Source organism: Camellia sinensis, chromosome 2 (assembly GCF_055761805.1).
Source record: "Camellia sinensis isolate YWXY chromosome 2, ASM5576180v1, whole genome shotgun sequence".
Classification (NCBI taxonomy): Eukaryota; Viridiplantae; Streptophyta; class Magnoliopsida; order Ericales; family Theaceae; genus Camellia; species Camellia sinensis.
Genome location: NC_138962.1, coordinates 154,894,920 through 154,914,327, shown reverse-complemented (window position 1 = coordinate 154,914,327; position 19,408 = coordinate 154,894,920). Strand labels below are relative to the sequence as shown.

At 33.9% G+C, this 19,408-nt stretch overlaps 1 protein-coding gene across 4 annotated transcripts; it reads right to left on the bottom strand.

The window, feature by feature from the left end:
• Positions 1–2,685: 2,685 nt before the first annotated feature.
• On the bottom strand, positions 2,686–16,726 carry LOC114312088 (zinc ion binding protein). 4 transcript variants are annotated; one of them, XM_082915852.1, is made up of 9 exons: positions 16,435–16,716; positions 12,204–13,676; positions 11,313–11,588; positions 10,956–11,187; positions 10,652–10,797; positions 6,537–6,624; positions 6,226–6,372; positions 3,297–3,446; positions 2,686–3,212 (listed from the first exon to the last, which is right to left on the bottom strand). In XM_082915852.1, exons 3-9 carry the CDS (start codon positions 11,573–11,575, stop codon positions 3,129–3,131), a joined length of 1,110 nt encoding a protein of 369 aa, XP_082771978.1. In that variant the 5' UTR covers positions 11,576–11,588; positions 12,204–13,676; positions 16,435–16,716; the 3' UTR covers positions 2,686–3,128. The 4 variants fall into 4 exon arrangements, with proteins under 4 accessions (XP_082771978.1, XP_082771980.1, XP_082771979.1 ...); XM_082915854.1 differs by having other exon boundaries at positions 12,878–13,676; XM_082915853.1 differs by having other exon boundaries at positions 13,139–13,676.
• Positions 16,727–19,408: the final 2,682 nt, after the last annotated feature.

Genomic DNA, 19,408 nt, shown 5'->3' with positions numbered 1-19,408 from the left:
TTATGAATCCAAATGTCCCATTAAAGTGAAAATTACACAAAAAGGTAATCACTTACATGTTTGAGTTTAATTTCTTAAGGATAAAAGTGGGTTTCTCCAAATGTAAAATTACACATTTAGACAATTCACACTATAAAAGTTTTGAATTTTCCTAACTTCTAGAACAAATCTCACATTACGAACAAAACGTAATACTCTAATGTAACACTAAAAAGTTCATTAGTGTATTTTTCTCAAATATAATAACGTAACACTAAAAAAAATTTCTTAGGGTACTTTTTCAAAATGTAATATTCCAATGTAACAAACACACACATATGCACACAAAAAAAAAAAAAAAAACTTTTAATGTACCTTTTCTAAACGTAACACTTCAATCAATGTAATCCCAAACGTAACACTCCAATGTAACATATACAAAAAACACTAAAAAATTCATTGGCATATTTTTTTCCAAACGTAACACTTACAGTTTGAAATTATACATTTATCCAAAACTTACTAAAGAATTTTTATACTCCTTTTGGAATGGTTTGAGGAATTCAACATCCTTTTGGAATAGTTTGAAGAATCCCACATCATTTCTGTTTGAGTGTTATGTTTGTAAAAAATATACTAAGAAGTTTTTTTTTTTCTGTGTTACATTAGAGTGTTATACTAAGGAGTTTTTTTTGAAATTTTATGTTGAAGTGTTACGTTTGAAAAAAATACAATAAGAATTTTTTTAAAGTGTTACATTTGAGTACTACAGTTTGAAATTGTACATTTGTCCAAAACTTGCTAATGAGTTTTTGCACTTCTTTTGAAATGTTTAAAGAATCTCACATCCTTTTGGAATGTTTGAAAAATTCTATATTTTAAGTCATTTTTGTACTCTTTTTAAAATATTTTTTAAATAAAAAAGATTCTCATATAAAAATTTATCCCAAATTCGATTTCCATAGATTGTGTACACTTTCTAGTGCAAAAAAATAAAAATAAAAATAAAAAATAGAAATAAGAGTATAATTGTAAATCTAATTTTCAAATATTATATTAAATCTAGTTTTTCAAAATCAATAGAATTAATTGGTTTATAAAAAAATCCTTAGAACTAAATGGATCACCATTCCTCGAGACGGGATTTATAAGTAAATTTTCCTAATTTTGCTTGTATTGAATATGAAATGTTTTACAATATTCTACACTTAGGCTCTATTTTATATTGTTTGGTTGACCAAAAAAGTAAGTAAAATATTTTTCATTATAAAACGCAAAATGATTTACATTTTAAAATTTTTGAAGTTATTATTTTTTTTTGTTTCTCATCATAGTTAATATTGTTCAAAGTACATATCAAGTTGTACTACTTACATATACATTGAACGTTTTTTTTTTTTCTCTCTCTCTCTCTCTCTCTCTCTCTACATATATATATATATATATATTGTGATTGAGCAATTTATCAGAATTAGGTTTAGAAATTATTATTTTGTTATATTCAATCCTTATCTTATTTTATTATTTAATAATGATAAAAATAAAAATAAAAAATTTGTATACCAAAAATTTATATGTAATAATGTGTCACATTCTTACTGATTGAAAGAAACAAAATAATTGTAAAGTGAAATGAATTTATATCCCACTTCAGAATTTAAAAATAAAAAATAAAAGCGCGTTCAATTTTGCATGAAAATTATGTACGAATATCATTTTGTTTTATTCTTTTTATTTTTTAAAATTACTCTATAATTGGTTCTTTATTAAGATTTATTAAAATTTTTGTTGTAGAAAATATTTTAAGTTCCAAACACCAAAAAACAAAAACAAAAACTAGATCTTATCACTTTCGGTAGTTTAACTAGAGAAAATGAAATTAAAATAAATATAATATTAAAAAAGGAAAATAAAAGTTAGGGTGCCCAACATTTTTTTGGGGGATAAATTTTGAAACTCCCTATTTTCTGACTTCCAAAATTTAAATTACACTTTATACCAATTCTACTTTGCTTTGTTGCCTTTCAATTGTAACAGGTAAATTCTTACACTAGTCTCTTTGTACCTCCCTCCAGATCTGTTAAAGAAATTCACCAAAATTGTCACGTGACAATGTCAAACTTAGGACACTTGTCACACAATGATTATTTTCCATCAAAATTTTGTAATGTAGAGAGAGAGAGAGAGAGGGAGAGAGAGAGAAGCAACGTGAGATTAAGCATGAAGTGTAGGGCTACAAAGTGTAATGTACCCAAGCTTAACCTAACAAGATCCTATGAAGTTATTTCCCAACAAAATTGCCCGATCACCACCAAGTACCGATGACTGCAACATATATGCACCTAAGTTCATTCAAAACCCAGAAGAGTTATTCACTTAAGTCTAAACATTAATTGAAAGAAAAATGTTTGAGAGCTCTAAATTGGGAACACTAAATGAGCTCTAGAGAGTGGATCCTACTGACTGATGTGATGTTTTGGCCTTAAATTTTTTTTTTTTTTTTTTTTTGAATTTCCACCTCATTAGTGGTCTATTAGTGGTCCCAAATTAGTGGGATGTATCATTGTTGTAATTGAAATCTGTAAGGATCTTTGCTGAAAAAGATGGCTTCTCTAAAACAACTAGGAAGACCACCAGATTCCACATGGCTGCAGCATGAACTTAACTCCCCCATTTACTGAAATCTATCAGCAAACATTGTACCTGTGGTTTAAAAGTGTAATTTTCCATGCAACATATTTACAATCTCCATTATATATCGTTTTGACTAAAAGGCAACATCAAAAGATGGATCCTGAATTTATCGATAAGAAGCACAAGGAAGAATTTACAGTCTTAAAGATGCAGTAGCCAGTAGTAGTACCTCCGCTGAAGTAAACAACACCACACATCCAGGAACATGAAACCATTCGTGTTCCCACCACTTGCTTCATGTCTCATGAAGGTAATGCATAGGTACATATGGCAGCACCAAGATGGTCATATGTGACAGAACATGAATAAAAATTAGCGCCAACACTTATTCTTTATCCGTATACAAGTGTTACTTCGTTGTGGGAAAATCGCCTTCAGTAAACTTGAGCCTAATACATGAATGTGCTCCAATAGGTACAGGAAGACTGTTATTTTTACTTGGAACTTTTATTTATCTAGGAAGAAACATGATCTCGGGGAGTTGAATCAGGTTGTTTCTCAGCAAGTTGGTTCTTGAGGAATTCCAACACAGAAAGGCGCTGCATGCCGAAACAATGTGTCAAAACACTTTCTCAAGGTCAACAATAGTTATAAAAATGAGGGCAACCATTCAAAAATCTTACCCGTTGTTCAAGACCAACTTCTTCAGATTTTAATATCAAAGAATCCAACAATTTAATGGCTTCTTGAAATCCATCAATTGCCACATCCTCATTTCCAATATTCCGATCCACATCAGCAACTTTGGCAAGAGAAACAGCCATATCAAGAATCTGGAATCACAAGTAACAGGACACTATTAGATGAAATAAAAGTGTGAATCTAGAAGTTTTTTTTGTAACACAAAAAAATAAAAATAAATAAATAAATTTGCATTTGTAAAGTTATTGATCAGTACTCATGACATTACATGGTGTTTCTATGGATAACCTGGGAAAAACCACAAGGAAGGCATACTGAGCCATAGAGAAAATTTATAAGATCTCATTTCTCTTGGTTTCTTTAGAAAAAATATGCGAAGAAATCAGAAAATGGGCTACAGTTAGCATAAAACGAAAGGAAAGCTATTCCCATGATAATTTTCATGTTCAGTGTTTTTAAAGGCATACCTGAGGAGCGCATTGGGGCGAGGCAAGACAAAAATGCACCAGTGCTTTGTTTTTCAGGCACAGCACCAATGAAGCGCAAGCCCCAAGTTTGAGGTGTTCGCATCAGGTGCACTTACTGCGCTTTTCATGCATAGTCGACAGAGACGTAAGTATCTCTGCTTGACGATTGACCTTCTCCAAAGTATTGCTGCTTCGAGTTCAACTGAGACGATGGTTGTCTTCTTCAACAATCTAGGGTTTTCGGGTGGTTCTCACTCTCGATCTCTTTTTCTTCTTCTCTCTCGATCTCTCTTGTCTCTCTTTCTCAATTTTGGGCCTTTGACTGAATGTCGACTGTCTCATTCTCTCTTTATCGTTCTATCCCTGTTCTTTTTTCTTCTATTTCTTTATCACGGTACTACTTTTTTTTTTCTTTCTGTACAACAGTACTAGTGTACTACTATTGTGTGCCATACAGTGTGTACTACTATTACTCTTCTTTTTTTGTTTACTTTTTGTATTTATGCCTAGAATAATTTTTATAAATTTTATTTGTTAGTCCTTATTTTTTATAGTTTTTCTATGCTACATTTTATATAAAACGCCTTGCGCTTTCGCCTTTAAAGACTTTGCTTTACACAGAAAAACAGGACATTTTAAGTATTATACATGTCATCCACTCCTAAATCTATGTATCTATCTATCTATCCATATATAATTCTATCTTCCAATGCTTTTAAAAAACGGGTGAAACAAAACACTAGGAAATCATCATTTAGTCACTTGCAACTAGATACTAAACCACTATTGCACCAATTTCAATGTTGATTTTTCCACTTAGTGGTATTAATACAAATGTCATTGATAAAAATAAACTAAGAATTCACTGATAAACTTCAACCACATCGAAGTTGCTTATCAAACTACCCAAATATTTTTCACCAAAAGCATGGCTGATAATCTAACAACAAAATAGCAATATCACAAGTGGCGTAACTTGGATATTTTTTAATCAAGTTTTGGGTTAATATTGTGTCTCTGTTGTGTCTATTAGATCTGGCATGCTATTGAACAAATACATTCATATTTCATATTGTATATATATATATATATAGGAAGATTGGCAGTCAATGGTAGTTTCGCAATTTTAAGGGCTTCCACAACCCCTCCAAGAACTTTCACTCCTATTCATTGAACATTCAAATGAGCAGGAAGGGGAGTTGTACTTGGAGTTAAGCCCTTCCTCAACCTTCCCTTCCCCTTCCCTTCCCCAAACCTCTCCATCAATTGTTCTGTAAGATTTTACACTTCTTAAAAGCCTCCTTACTAGTGGCCATAAAATTACATCAAAGCCTAAATAATAATCATTGAATGATTGAAAGCTTCCTTTTTGTTAGGTAGCATGGACAGTACTGAACATTAACCACCTGACTGCAGTTACAACTATATGCAAGTGTATTTTTGGTATTTCACAGTTCTTCCATGCTACCCTAATTATGTATTTATAGTTGAAGTGTCACATCTCCCTATATTGTATTGTAACTCTTTCCAAATCAAAGTGAAACTATGACCATGGACGTAGCCTATTCTGGGATGAAGGATATAAATATTTGTGTTCTTGTGTGCTTATTTTAGATTCTTGTTTTATTCCTATTTGCGTTTCATGTCTTACTGATCCAAGTTAGGTGTATTAATTCCCAACACTTTTCAACTATTATACGTCAACTCTTCTAAATGTGCGGGGTAACTATATCTAACATAACACTCACACTTGGGCAAGGATATGAAATATGTTTCTGTATTGAGTAGTTAAATATTCACCCAGCAAGCATATCTTGTAGTTCAAGCTTTTCATATGATTATGCACTAAACTCCAATATTATGCATGAAATGCTCTGTCACCTTGTAAACACCATTTTACCCGAGAAAATAAAAGATAATAATAACCAAACCAAACCAAACTAAACTAAACCAAGCCTTAAGTCCCATCAAATAGGGTTGGCTACATGATTCCTTCTTCTCCACTCGACTCTTCAACGGCCATTTAGTTAGTCAAATTAAGGAGATTCATATGTCTATTCACTACACTCGACTCTATCTAACAGATAGATGCATACTACACTTGACACCCGTACCCATATTCACGTAGGATGGATATTTAAGTAATGTGCAATGGTACTTGTTTATAGAAGTTTGAATTGATCTAAAAGGCTTCTGACTTTTCTATAGTAGTATAGTATAGATATAAAGATTCTCAGTAACAACTCAGTGAAAGAAAGAAGTATGCGAATGGGAATACAAATTAATCAAAGCCCTTAATCATGCATGCCTACATACTAGTTTAGTATAATGATACATATATCAAAGTCATTAAGTGGTTACAGAAAAGGATCTAAATAATCTTCATACTTATTGAACAATATATAAACAATATGTATCCCCTGGCCAAAAGATGGCTACTGACCTGAGATGGTGAACTGGTATGATTCTTGATTGCATCACGACGAACATTCAAAGACTGAAAATAGTAAGATCTTGCAGCTTGCAAATCTCCATCATAATATTTAAGATCTCCAACTTTATTAAGTGAAACAGAAAGTGTATGTATGATCTGCAAAAGTTCCACGAGATTAAGGACAGGAATATTATATAAAAGCATGCTTATATGCCATACTTATAACACAACATCATAAACGTCGTAGAATAATAGACTCCAAATAAAGAAATGTAGCAGTCGATGTTCATTATAAATTTTATAGGAGGTGAGGCAATTACCTCCAAATCGTCAGTTGGAACTTTCTTAAGGAAGTCAGCACTCTCTTCAAAATAAGTAACAGCAGAGCCAGCATCTCCCAGTGCTCGACTGCAATAAACAGGCTTTTCTCAAAAATAACGTAAAAAATAAAGATCTTTCATGTTTTGAAAACATCAATAAGGTAGTTGCAACTTGTATGCCAAGAAAAACATTATCCCGCAGATATAAGAGGTCATAAGACATGAAATTTCATGAAAGTGGGAATGAGTATACAAAGAATTGATCTGGCACCAGGGAAATTAGCATTGTATTTTGACTGAGCGGATCTCCGTAAAATTTGGCCAACTAGAAGTAGCCAGGTAGAAAGAACATAAAAGAATAAATAAGGGAAAAATCCATTTTATCCGCTTTATCTTTTAAAAATAGCCATTTACCCATCGTGTGGTTGTCTATTTTGCATTTTACCTCTATGCTGTTAATTCCATCCAAGTTGACAGAATTTGGGCCACCACACACGCCTACAATGAGACTTGATATGGTGGGGAAAAAATTAGTTAAAAGTCAAAATACGATGAAAGGACAAACACACCCTTGTCTTCATCTTCTTTCCAGAAACCCTAACCCTAACTATCTTCTTTCAAAAAAAGTAACCGTAGTCCTAAAATACTCTAAAAGCAGCCACCACCTCCCACCACGAGCCACCTCCCCACCACTACCTGCAGCTACTTGCCTCCTCTACCACCACCCCTCCTTCTCCATCCCACCATTGTTCTCACCTCACCCACCACTCCCTATGAACACACAAACTACAATAGCTAACCACACAGCAGAAACAATTGTGAATTGCAATATTTCTCACGGTATCATCTTGTAGAAACTACATGTACCATCATTTGCAGAGAAAGCAACATCATTTGTGACTACTGGTATCATCTCATAGAAGCCATATTTCTTGCAGTACTACTTTTGAACAACAGAACAAAGAAGAGGAAAGCATGGTATATGTGATAGAAAGAGTGCTTCGTCAATGGACAAAGCAAGATGATTTCTTCGGAAATTCAAGATGATCCAGAGGTAAAGACTGATGGACCAAGTAACATTGGATAACACTTCCAGTTGGATGGAATTCCACAATGCCATTGCTCTAGAAAACCCCATTTGATTCCTCTCATTGTGATTTCTGTAGAATTTTATTCTTCAATTTTCACCATATTCCTAAAAATTCTTTGATTCCTCTCTGGCTATATATATATATAATGTATGTATGTATGTAGGGAAATTCTAGGGTACACACCATGTGTACCATATGCAAGTTATGACATTTGTAGTGTTGATTAACACGAATGTCATAACTAAATCATTTTCAGCCATAACTAAAAATAATAATGAGTCATAACCAACCACCACATAATGTATAACTAAAGACCCTTTGGATTATAACCAAAATAATAATCACAATAAGTCATAATTAACATCATAAAGAGTCATACCTAACACCATAGTGAGTCATAAACAAATTGTAACAAACACCTCAATAGGTCATAACCAAATACCACAAACATCATAACTGGGACATATGGTATACACCCCAAAATGGGGTGTGTAATATATATATATATATATATATTTGTGTATATGTATAAAATGTAGTGTGAAATTAAATTATAAATGAAGTTAAAAAGTTAGAAATTAAGTTTGAGAATTTAGGTGATTATATGTAGTTTAATTTGTTAATATGTGCTTAAGTTAAACTAAGTTGTATAACAAGAGAGAGAAGGTGAAGCTAAAAGACCAAAGAGGAAAACAAAGAAATATTAAGGTCATTTTACATTTTCCATTAATGGTGTTAGTATTGCACGTTAGTCCAAAATCACATGAGGGGAACATGGTTATTTTTAAAAATAAAGTGCTCCAAGGAAAAATCACAAGGGGGGTAAAATAGATTTTGCCCAATAAACAATTAAATGACTCATGCAAGTCATAGCACCCTCGTAAGCCCATTGATTCCACAACTACACACATGCCCAACCATGTGCTAGCGAAGGCCCCTAACTTGGCAAGATTCCATATTTTGATAACACCTCGAATAGCCATGGGGTCCTAAACACCTTAAGTTATGCATCTCGAGTAGTTATAGGGTCAAGCATACCCCTACTTGACACAAATCAAGATTGTGTTCAAGCTCTTTCCATTTGTGACGAAGATTTCCCATCTTTGATCAAGATGTGGAACAAGACTATGATCAAAGATGTTGCTGTCTTTGACGACAACAGTGAAGTGCTGGCTAATGAAGAAGTTGATGTTTGTGAATATGAAGAGGAAGTTGATGTTTGTGAATATGAAGGAGTTCCATTTTTTGACTACAATAATGATGAAGATGACTTTCTTGTAGAGAGTGAAGGTGTCTTTAAAGATAAAGAAAGTTTTGTAGATGAAGCAAGTTTTGCTCTTACTTTGCTTCCCATGAAAGAAGTGGTTGCAATCCCACCTTCTATCCCTTTTCTAGATTCCAAGAAAATTATGGTTGAGAGTCATGGCATTGAAGTTTCATGGGTGTTGAATGAACTTTGCTTCTGAGAAATGCCAATCTGTGTTGATTTGGTACCCGGCCCGGCTTCGTGGAGGAGGGTTGCATTTATTTTAGGCCCATGCGAAAAGCGTTATTTTGATGACATCTTGCTTCCAAAACGGCATGCTACATGGGTGGCCTATTCACCCCTCAATATGGCTTTAGTTGGTTGATGTCCATAAACAAGAACTCGTTTGCTAGAATGATCTTCAATAAGGACTTGCAACTACTTAGTCTTGTTTGCCATTGCATATCCATCATACTTCCATAGGTCAATTGTTTTGAGCCATTTGTTGATTTTGTTGTCTTGAGTCAATGTGTTGTAGTTATCTTCTTTAGAGAGGAAGTCTAATACAGTTAGAACTAGTATGCTTGATATGTTTAGCACCATAAGAGTTAGTTAGAGTTTGTTGGGTCTTTATCTTATAAATAGGTGGTTAGGCCTATCTACTATTTAGTTTATGATATTTTGATATTGAATATTTCAGAACTTGAGAGCTCTTGTATCCCATTTTGGGACTTTCTCTCTCTAATGAAATTTTTTTCTTGGTTTGGCCCATTAATATCAAACAGATGTGGGATTCACTAGGCTATATCATTTTGTTCAACAACAAACATAAATTGTTCTTATGTACAACTAAAGTTCGAAGATTAAATTTTTTTGGGTGGCTCCAAATGCCACAAATAAAAAGGTTGGATTCACACAAATTTCACAATACGGACAAAGTTGCCCTTCAACACTAGACGACACCCTCCATCTCTTTTCTCTCTCCTCCGTTTTCTTTTCACTCTCTACATGTGGCCATCCTCTCTTCCTTTCTCACCCTTCTCTCCCTTTCTCATTTTTTTTTTTTCTCTCTACCCCATTTCACTCTCTTCATCAAACCCTCTCTATGCAATACTCACTAATTGAGAGGTAACGGTTAGACCCCCCCCAAAAAAATTGACAAGTTGATGGTAGACCAAATTGACAGAAGGAAGTAGGTTGGAGGGGCTCACCGATTGTCTAATATCACGCACAAGAACGGTGGATATTATAGAGAGGGGGTCCTCATCACCTAACACCTGTTCCTTGACACCACCACCACCTCCACCAAAGGCCAAATTTCCACTTCAATACACCATAGTTGAGCTAAGTATTAGTAGGACAGTCCTCACATTCATCCAACATCAGCATTTCATCTTTGATATTCTTGGACACACTTCCTGAGTTAGCTTCACCTTAAGAACTACCTAAGCCTTGCCAATTCAACCGAAGAGTTTTAAAAAAGCCTCATTCAGAGATAAAATTTCTTGATAGAAATAAATTGACAACTTTCAAAGATAGCTGATTATGTAGCTCCTGAAATTTTATAAACCATGCCAAATTTTATCACAGCTGAGTTCTGTTTGACAAAACCAAAATATTATCAAAAGCATGTACATTTTTCATTTCTGTATCAAGTTAATTTTTCATACACTTGATGTCAATCAAAAAAACCACAAATTTTCAATAATCAAATGCATACCTATATATATATATATATATTACATTACTAAGAAGAAGGAATAAGAAATAGGACAGACCAGCAGTCACCAAGCATACCCAGAACTGCACCTAGCTGTGAGCACAACTCTGATGTGTTTCCCATTCTTTCCAACTGTTCTCGAATGTCTTCTGCACATAGACTGAGTCTTGATTTGGCACTTTCTACATTATGGGCCCGAAATGCCTACATGAAACAAGCCAACAATCAAGTAACATAGTCGAGGAAATTCAACTACTAATTGGACAGCCCAAACAGAAGAAAGCAATAGCAAAACTAGTGCGGCCACACAAAGAAAGTACACTGAAAGTACATAACAATCACCAATTGTTCGACATACTTACCCTCATGGCTTGTTGCACCAAGAAAGCACCTCTCTCCAGAGACACATCCTCATATATCACTGTTTTCCTCTCACCTACAGCTTCCTCTTCATCTGTATTAACCTGTGACCTCTTTATCCTCGCATGACCTTCAATGAAGCGATCAACTACATTCTGAAGATTTGTGTCAGCTTCGATCTTCTCAATATCAGCACCACACAGAGGACAATCTTTAAAGCGTGATATACATGCTCTGGTTTTCAAAAAGTAGCAAACCATTTGCAGTATCAGCAACACTGGAGAATAAAGAGTATGTGCCTAACAGAATTATGAGGGAAAAAAATTATAAAAATTGATTTCCGTTATCTGCTTACTTACTTGCAGTATACATGGGAACAAGGCACACATTTGCAACTTTCAAAGAGAAGTGCTTGGCATATCATGCAGCTGAAGGGGCCTAGCTTAAATGTTTGAGAATCATATCCAAAGGGGCACTTCGGAGAAATGCTAGTGGATTCCCCAGACTCTTGTTTAGCCTTGCCCTCTTGGCCTGACTGAATTTTATTTTGGTTGTCACCAACCTTTTTCAAAGAGGCATCATCAGGAGGAGCAGCCTTGACAAAGGGGCAAACAGGCGTCATCTTGATCAACACACTGTACCAGAAGAATAAACAATACTTTACTAAATCCAATTTAGATGGATTCAATTTTTAAAAATAGATATTCACACTGAGATTCACAAAGTTTTAAAAATTAATTATTAAAATTCTGAATAGTTTCTTCGAACACTCGACAAGAGAAAGCAATTAAAACATCTGTAGGATATTAACATGGCACAGAACTATCAGGAGCATTGCATCTTTGATCAGCATTGTTAAACAATAGACGCTGGTTCCTAGCAATTCCTGATCTAAATAACATAATCCAGAACTTGGCATTTATGACAAAAACATGGTGTATCATCCATAGCAAGGAAGGAGAGGAAAAGGAAGTGGAAAAAAACATTTTCTTCACTTTTTTGTTCTCCATTTGGTTATTGGAGGAAAGTTTAGAACTTGTGCAGAAAATTGTCCTTTGTCTAGTTCCCCTTGGTTATGTTTTTGTATTGGCATATTCACTCCAAGGTTGAATCGGTAATTTTATTTTTAGGCTTAGTTGAGCATGTTTCAAAGTGAAGCATCATTCAAGTCGACTTCAGCTTCTAGCCTTGATCATATAAGATAGACTTGTTGTCAATGTGAAGGTAAAACTAATGCATGGCATTCGCACCATGGGGAAGAGGATCAAGTTGGCACGTCGTGTGACAAATATTTCGTAGGATTTCCCGCAGCTCAACAGCTCTTCCATCCCAACTTAGCTGCTTGGTGCTACTATTGGCATAACAACCTGTACACCATAGGTTGGTCCAGCTCAGTCCTCTCGTACTAGGGGCATTCCATGTACCCCGTGAAGCACGGGTGCGGGTGCGGGTGCGGGTGCGGGTACGGATACTGGTACGTTATGAGTATGCCGATAATACAAGATCTAAAAAAATAGGATACAGGCACAGCTGGAGTATGTCAATAAATTTTTTATTTTTTTAATTTATAGTTTGAGATTCAATTTACAAATCAAAGTTCAACATCAAAACTAAAAGAAAAAATTATAAAACCAAAAGAGAAATCATAGTTCGACAATACCAATACCAAAGCAAAGTCTATAAGTTGTTTTAATGCCATCAAATAGAAGAAATTACAAAACAAAGTTCCATTCCATAAGTGAGCTAAGTAAAATTTGAAAACTTAAAACTTCAATTTTCACTTCCATCAACTTCATTATTGAATAATACATCTTTTATCTATGGCACATCAAGTAAAGGATTTGTAATTTCAAGTAAATCCGAACTCTCTAATATTAAACGTATCTCTACCAATGTCCCATAGCTTGGTGTACCCTCGATATACCTATTCCGTACCCATGAAATCCCCACGGAGTACCCAACTGTCAAAGAATGTACAAGAAGTACCCGGTACGTATTTCGAGTATCCGAAAAGCATACATCCCATTGGTACGAGTACTAGTACCCGATATGAGTATGGTAACATTTTTTAGGTACCCGTGCTTCATAGCATGTACCATACTGCCTTGTCATAGGAAATGACAACATTAGCGACCAGGGGTTGGCGAGAGCAAGACAAGAACTCATAAATAGGTTTGGATAGTACCAGGACCCTTGTGCCCCCGCCTTTGATCACATAAATATGCCCGCCCGAAGCCCGCCTTTGCTTTGAAACCTCAACATTTGGTTCCGCTATCATGCCTATGCTCCCCAAGCAGATATGTTAATGATCTAAAAGATTCCCCTAACTTTTTGAGACTAGTTCTGTCTAGTTCTGTCTCATCCCAGAACAAGCCCAGTGGTTAGAACATCGTCTTTTCATGTCGAAGACACGGGTTCAATTCCCGTAAGGGACTAGCTTTGCTTGCTTCCTAGTCAAATATGCCCCACCCCTATCCAATTATATAGGGCTTTTCTCGCATTGCAATGAAATCTTTCATTATTGGATTTCAAATTAGTAACTTCTATTTTATTTTCCTTTCTTTCTTCTTCTACGTTTCGGATTCTTTTCTCATGGTGCTATTCACATTCATTTATTAGCCTGCTGAAAAAGCCCTTCCCCTTTCTATGCCATGGTAGTAAGCAGTAAGTTGACCAAGCCTCTAGCCCAGCCTTCGCTTTCTTTAGTGGCCAAGTTGAATCACCTGGTGCCAAATGCAACAAAGGATGTCAAAGATTGAATTGAGCTGCCAACCCTAACCTCCTTCAAATTACAAAACTTGAGGGGGTCTCACAGCCATCTCTCTTCGAGTGACAGTGTAAAAGCACGAATGGTGTTAGTGCATGGAAGAACCCAAATTCAGGACAAAATCACGTATGCAACAAATCTACTAATTTATCAAAACTGAATTGTTTTTTCACAATTTACATAAATTAAGACTACCCAAAATTTTAAAATATAGAAAATCTATGAAATTACAAAAATTCAATAATATTAAAAGTTACAATTATAATTACATAAGTTAGTTATTCACAATTTATCATATCAAGACCTACAACTCTATAGGAATATCATTTATTACATCTTTTATGAGTAATGAATTTAATTCACTACATCTATCACTTCAATAGTTGAAAATTAGTTGGATTTGGTACTTGATTGTGCCAAAATAGTAGGTAAAAATAACTTCTATTTTTTTCTTTTTGTTTTTTGTTTTTATTTTTTGTTTTTTAACATTGGATATATGCAGTTTAGCTTGTACCATTGGATATATGCTCTTTACTGCTGATAGTCAGCCACAATTTCATTCTTTTGTTACTTTCATTCTCTCTCTTAAGCCTCGGCCAAACTGCCTATTCTTTTAACCGGAGATCATCGTCGCATCTTTGCCAAACTAGCCTCCATGTTTCTGCAGAGCACTTGAAGCTACATTGGAACACTACAATCTTGGAACCCTCTTTTATCTCTCTTTTTGTCTCTTTAGGATTGTGCTTCAGATTTAGGGCTTACAAAATTAGGAAAAACGAGGAAATCAAATTGAGGTGGTGTTTTTTTTTTTTTTCCCTCTCTCTTTCCTCTTCTCCATTAATTAATCTAGATTGAAGTCCCTTGTAAATGTTTATGTGGATTTTGATTGATTTTGTTGATTGGGCTTTTGGTTTAATGGAGACTTTGCTATATGGATGAGATTTCATTCATATTAGCAATAAAAACTCTTTTGTCATTGATTTTACAGTGAGCATTCTATAGCAGCTGTCTTTTATCTGGAATTAATTCTATATCATTATTGCCATAAAACATAATCTAATCATTACAAGCATCTTTTATTTCTATAATTTCTTAAGAATTTTGCTTCTTAATTTGGGACTTGTGATTTTTTTAGAGGGAAATTCCATAATACACACCGTAAAGAAAGTATATACCATATGCCTCCAATTATGACCTTTGTGTTCTTTGTAGTGTTAATTATGATTTATTGTGGTGTTGGTTATAACTTAACTACGACCTCTTGTGGATGTTATTTTGGTTATGACCAAAGTGGTCTTTGGTTATGCCTCAAGTAGTATTTGGTTATAAACCGTTATGACACATTGTGATGTTAGTTATAACTTATGTTACGAGAAAACGCTAATACCTTAGCGAGTTATGTATTGATACACACGTTCCAAAATATGATACACTTGCGTTCCAAAACGGTAAATTTAGCGATCTGAAACAATCCCAAAAGGTTTTTCAATAAATTTCCTTAAATGTTTCCTTAGGAGGAAAAAATAAAATATAATGAATTAAAATCTAAAGTAAGTTAAGTTTTGACAAAACAAAACATAAAAATGGGTCATAGTACTCATAAAAATGTTTTGCTACATGAAGAAGAAAAACTAAATTTTATTAGATGCTTACTAGTTAAAAGAAAATTACTTTAAAAGTACCTTAAATTTGCAAGTATAATATACACAAGTCTACCAGTATCGTACCACATTTTAGAACATGTGATGTACCATGTTCCCACTTCCGTTCCCTGTACCGGAACGATCTACTTCTAGGTAACATAGGTTATGACTCAATTATAACCTATTGTGATTGTAATTTTAATTATGATCAAAGAGGTCTTTGGTTATGCCTCAAAGGTGTTGTGTTATGATGCATTTAAGTTATGACAAATAGTGATTTGGTTATAACACTTCATGATATCAACACCACAAAATGTCATAACTTGCATATGGTACACCCTTTTTGAGAGGTGTGTATTGTAGTATTACCCTTTTTTTTTAGACCTATAGCTTTTTAATTGTCAATAGTTTATTGTCAGGCTCAAAGTCACACAAGCTGAATCTACCACTGTGAATCTAAAACTTCAACTTAAATGCAAGTAAGTCAATTGTTTAGTAGGCTCACATATTCTCTACAGAAATTTAAAAATATATGCATATATATATATATATATATATAAAATCCACATTCTTCAATTTTCTTTTCTTTTTTTTTTATCCCTACATTTTCTCAAGAAGCAAACAGACAGTAAATACAGATTCCCAATTGCTCAAATCAATAATTATGAAGAACCTAACCTCTGTCCTCACACTTTCTCCGTAAGCAAACGGCTCATGAACAAGAATCCATATACATTCCGGTTCTCAAAAATCTCAATTACAATAATCCAAGATCTAAAACAAGTTCCCCTCAATTTCCCCACATTTTCTCATCAGCTAAACATAGCAGATTTCAATTCAAATCCAATATGCATACATACATTCATACATACGTTCAGACGTTAAGCATTTAATAAACATAAATCAGCTAAAAATCTCGAACAAATTTCAATTAAACAAAACCATGCATAAGAAAAATCAGAGTTCAGGTAAGTTTCCAGATCAACCAAACAAACTAGCTCGAAATCGATGGTCAAGACTATAAACTTGAAAATTAGCGAAGCACAAATGTTAATGCAGCAGATAAATTACCTTGAACGGAATGAAAATATGAAGAGATCAAAGTGAAGAAACTCCGATTCAAGTCATTTCTTTAGACAACGCCATAGCTATACGAATTCAATAGGCAAGGTTCGCATCTGTTGAAAATCTGAGAAGAGAGAGAGAGAGAGAGAGAGAGAGAGAGACTAGGGTTTGAAATTGGATGAAGTTGAAGAAGAAGACCAGGGAGGGATAAACGGGGGAGGGACAGCTGAAAGAAACTGAGATAAGGAATCCAATTACCTGAAATTCATTGGGAAAAGAAAATGACATAGAACTTTACAATTTTATTATTTATTTATTTATTTATTTATTTTTAAATAACCTCGCGGGTATTTGTAACATTGTCTGGAATGTTTTAAATAAATGTACTTTTTAACTTTTTATGAAATATAAATTGTGTTTGAAACAAAAATGTTTGAGTGCTCGAAATGTGTGGCTCGAATCTGGCTCGAAATCGATTTTTTTTTTTTCATTCTTTTTCTTCCTTCTTCTGTTACAGAGGAGGCGAGAAACAGAGGCGAGAGTCGTCGCAGGCAGCTCGTCGTCGTCACTGGCAGCAGCTCGTTGTCGTCGCTGGCAGCAGCTCGTCGTCACAGGCAGCTCGTCGTCGTAGGCAGCAGGTCGTCGTCGCAGGTCCGTCCCTCGCCTCCGCCGATCGCGTCCACCCCCTCCTCCTCCATTTTTTAGGCCCCCTCTAGTCCTTCTTCCCCCTCCTCCCCTCCCCTCCCCCTCCCCCTCCCCCTCCCCTTCTTCGTCTTCTTCCTTCTGCTAAAAAAAATAAATAAATACAAAAACGACGCCGTTTAAAATTCGAGCCAACTTCGAGCCTGAGTAATTCGAGCTCTGTAGCAGATTCGGTGTTTGAAATGATGTGATAAAGACGTGATATGATTTAAATAAGATGATGTGACTTAAATAGGATAGTGACTTTTTGACTTTTTATCTTTTTTCAGATATGTCAAACTTGGCCTAAGGATTAGTCTATCAAGTTTTAATTTTACTATTTTGATTTTTATTTTAGTCTATCAAGTTTTAATTTTACTATTTTGATTTTTAATGTTATCAATTTAGCTATATCTCTAACTTCCGTTTATATTGATAACATAAATACATTTTATCTTTAGATAAAAGATAGTTTTTGATCTTAAAATATGTATTTTTTGTCATTTTAATCCCTCAAATTTTTAAATTTTGTCATTGTTAGTTCTCAAAATTATCAATTTAAGTTAGGACTAAATTGTATTAAATTGACAATTTTGAGGGTCAAAATGACAAAATTTAAAACTTGAGGGACTAAATGATAATAAATGCATATTTTAAGAATCAAAACTGTATTTTATCCATATTCATGTTACCAATATAGATGGACATTAAACTTAAGATCAAATGTATTCAAATTGACAATTTTGAGTACCAAAATATTAAAATTGAAACTTAAGGGACCAAAATAAAAAATAATGCATAATTTAGGGATTAAAATTGTTTTATTATCCTAACATTAATATTATACATTAATAAATCCAGTTTTGCATCTTAATTTTAGTGAATTTGAGGGATCATGGGGCTATTATGAGTCCTGTTTTGATAATTCCAATAATTCATTTTGTAGAGTTCTTCGCATATATTATTCATGAAAAAATTTGTATCAATTCAATAATTGTAATATTTTTATTCTATCATATTTCTTTTCCAAAAAATGAATACTCTATTTTCAAAAATATATTTATTGTCTATATTTTTAGAGATAAATACAATAAAATAAAATAAAAATGTTATGATCCTAAATTTTTGCATAAATGATATACATTGAGGATCATACAAAATGAATAATTTAAATTATCAAAATGATATCTGCGGTAGGTTGCATGTATCCCTAAAATTCTCTCAAATTGAAATGTAAACTTGAGATAATTCTAACTCAATAAATTTTATAATAAAAAAAAAATTCCATTAATTGATGACGCACTAATCAGATTATTAAAGTGGATTCTAATTTTCAAAATTTCATTCGGTCTCTTCAAAGTGAAGCATCTTCTTCATCAAGCTTTAGTCATTTAATCCAGTCTCTTCACTTTTCTTAAAAGATCTAAGATGAATCTTTAGTAGAAATAAGAGAAATCAAATATTTTTGGGACTAGGGTTTCAGAAATGGGTGATAAAGAGAGAGAGAGAGAGAGAAGATGAAAAAATGGAAAAGAAATGGGTTAAAGTTGATTTTTAAGTTGGCTACTCCGAACAGACCGCTCGAGCAGTAAGCTTGAGCTTCCAGAAGATTGCAAGTCTAAAATGAAAAGTATTGGTGGCTATGCATCTCCGCTCAAGCGATAAATAGACCACTTAAGCGGTCTCCCTCAACACTCAATTTGCGAACAAGAATACTAAGAACCTCAATTCACCGCTCAAGCGATAAACTCCACCGCTCTAGCGAACTTGCAGAATTCAAGATGTTATAACACCTGTATAGACACATTGTGCAAGCGGAATATTGGACTTTATTCATATTGAAATGTGATAGCTACAAATCTAAACACATGTATTGGTGACTAGATGTTTACCCAATGTCACACCTGTATGGACACTTTGGAAGCGGAACATTAGACTTTATTCATATTAAAGTATGACAACCACAAATCTTAACATATGTATAGGCACACAATCTAACGTAGAAAATGGAAACAAACTAGGGGTACAATAGTCCACTACTAACACTGATTTACACCTAATAGGATCCCATAGAATACATTCCTATTTAAATAGGACTTCTAAGTCTATAAGAAATTCCACAAGATCTCACAACAAACAAGTTCCCACAATAGGATTTATAAATAAAAATCCCAAGTAAAATTTAAATCAAACTAGGAGTTAAAAAATGTAATTTACTTTTTGTTTTCTTTTTTTTCCTTGGTGCAGTTGCCCTAGTCTCCTCAACAAAATCTTATTATGCACTCACCTTCGAAAAAAG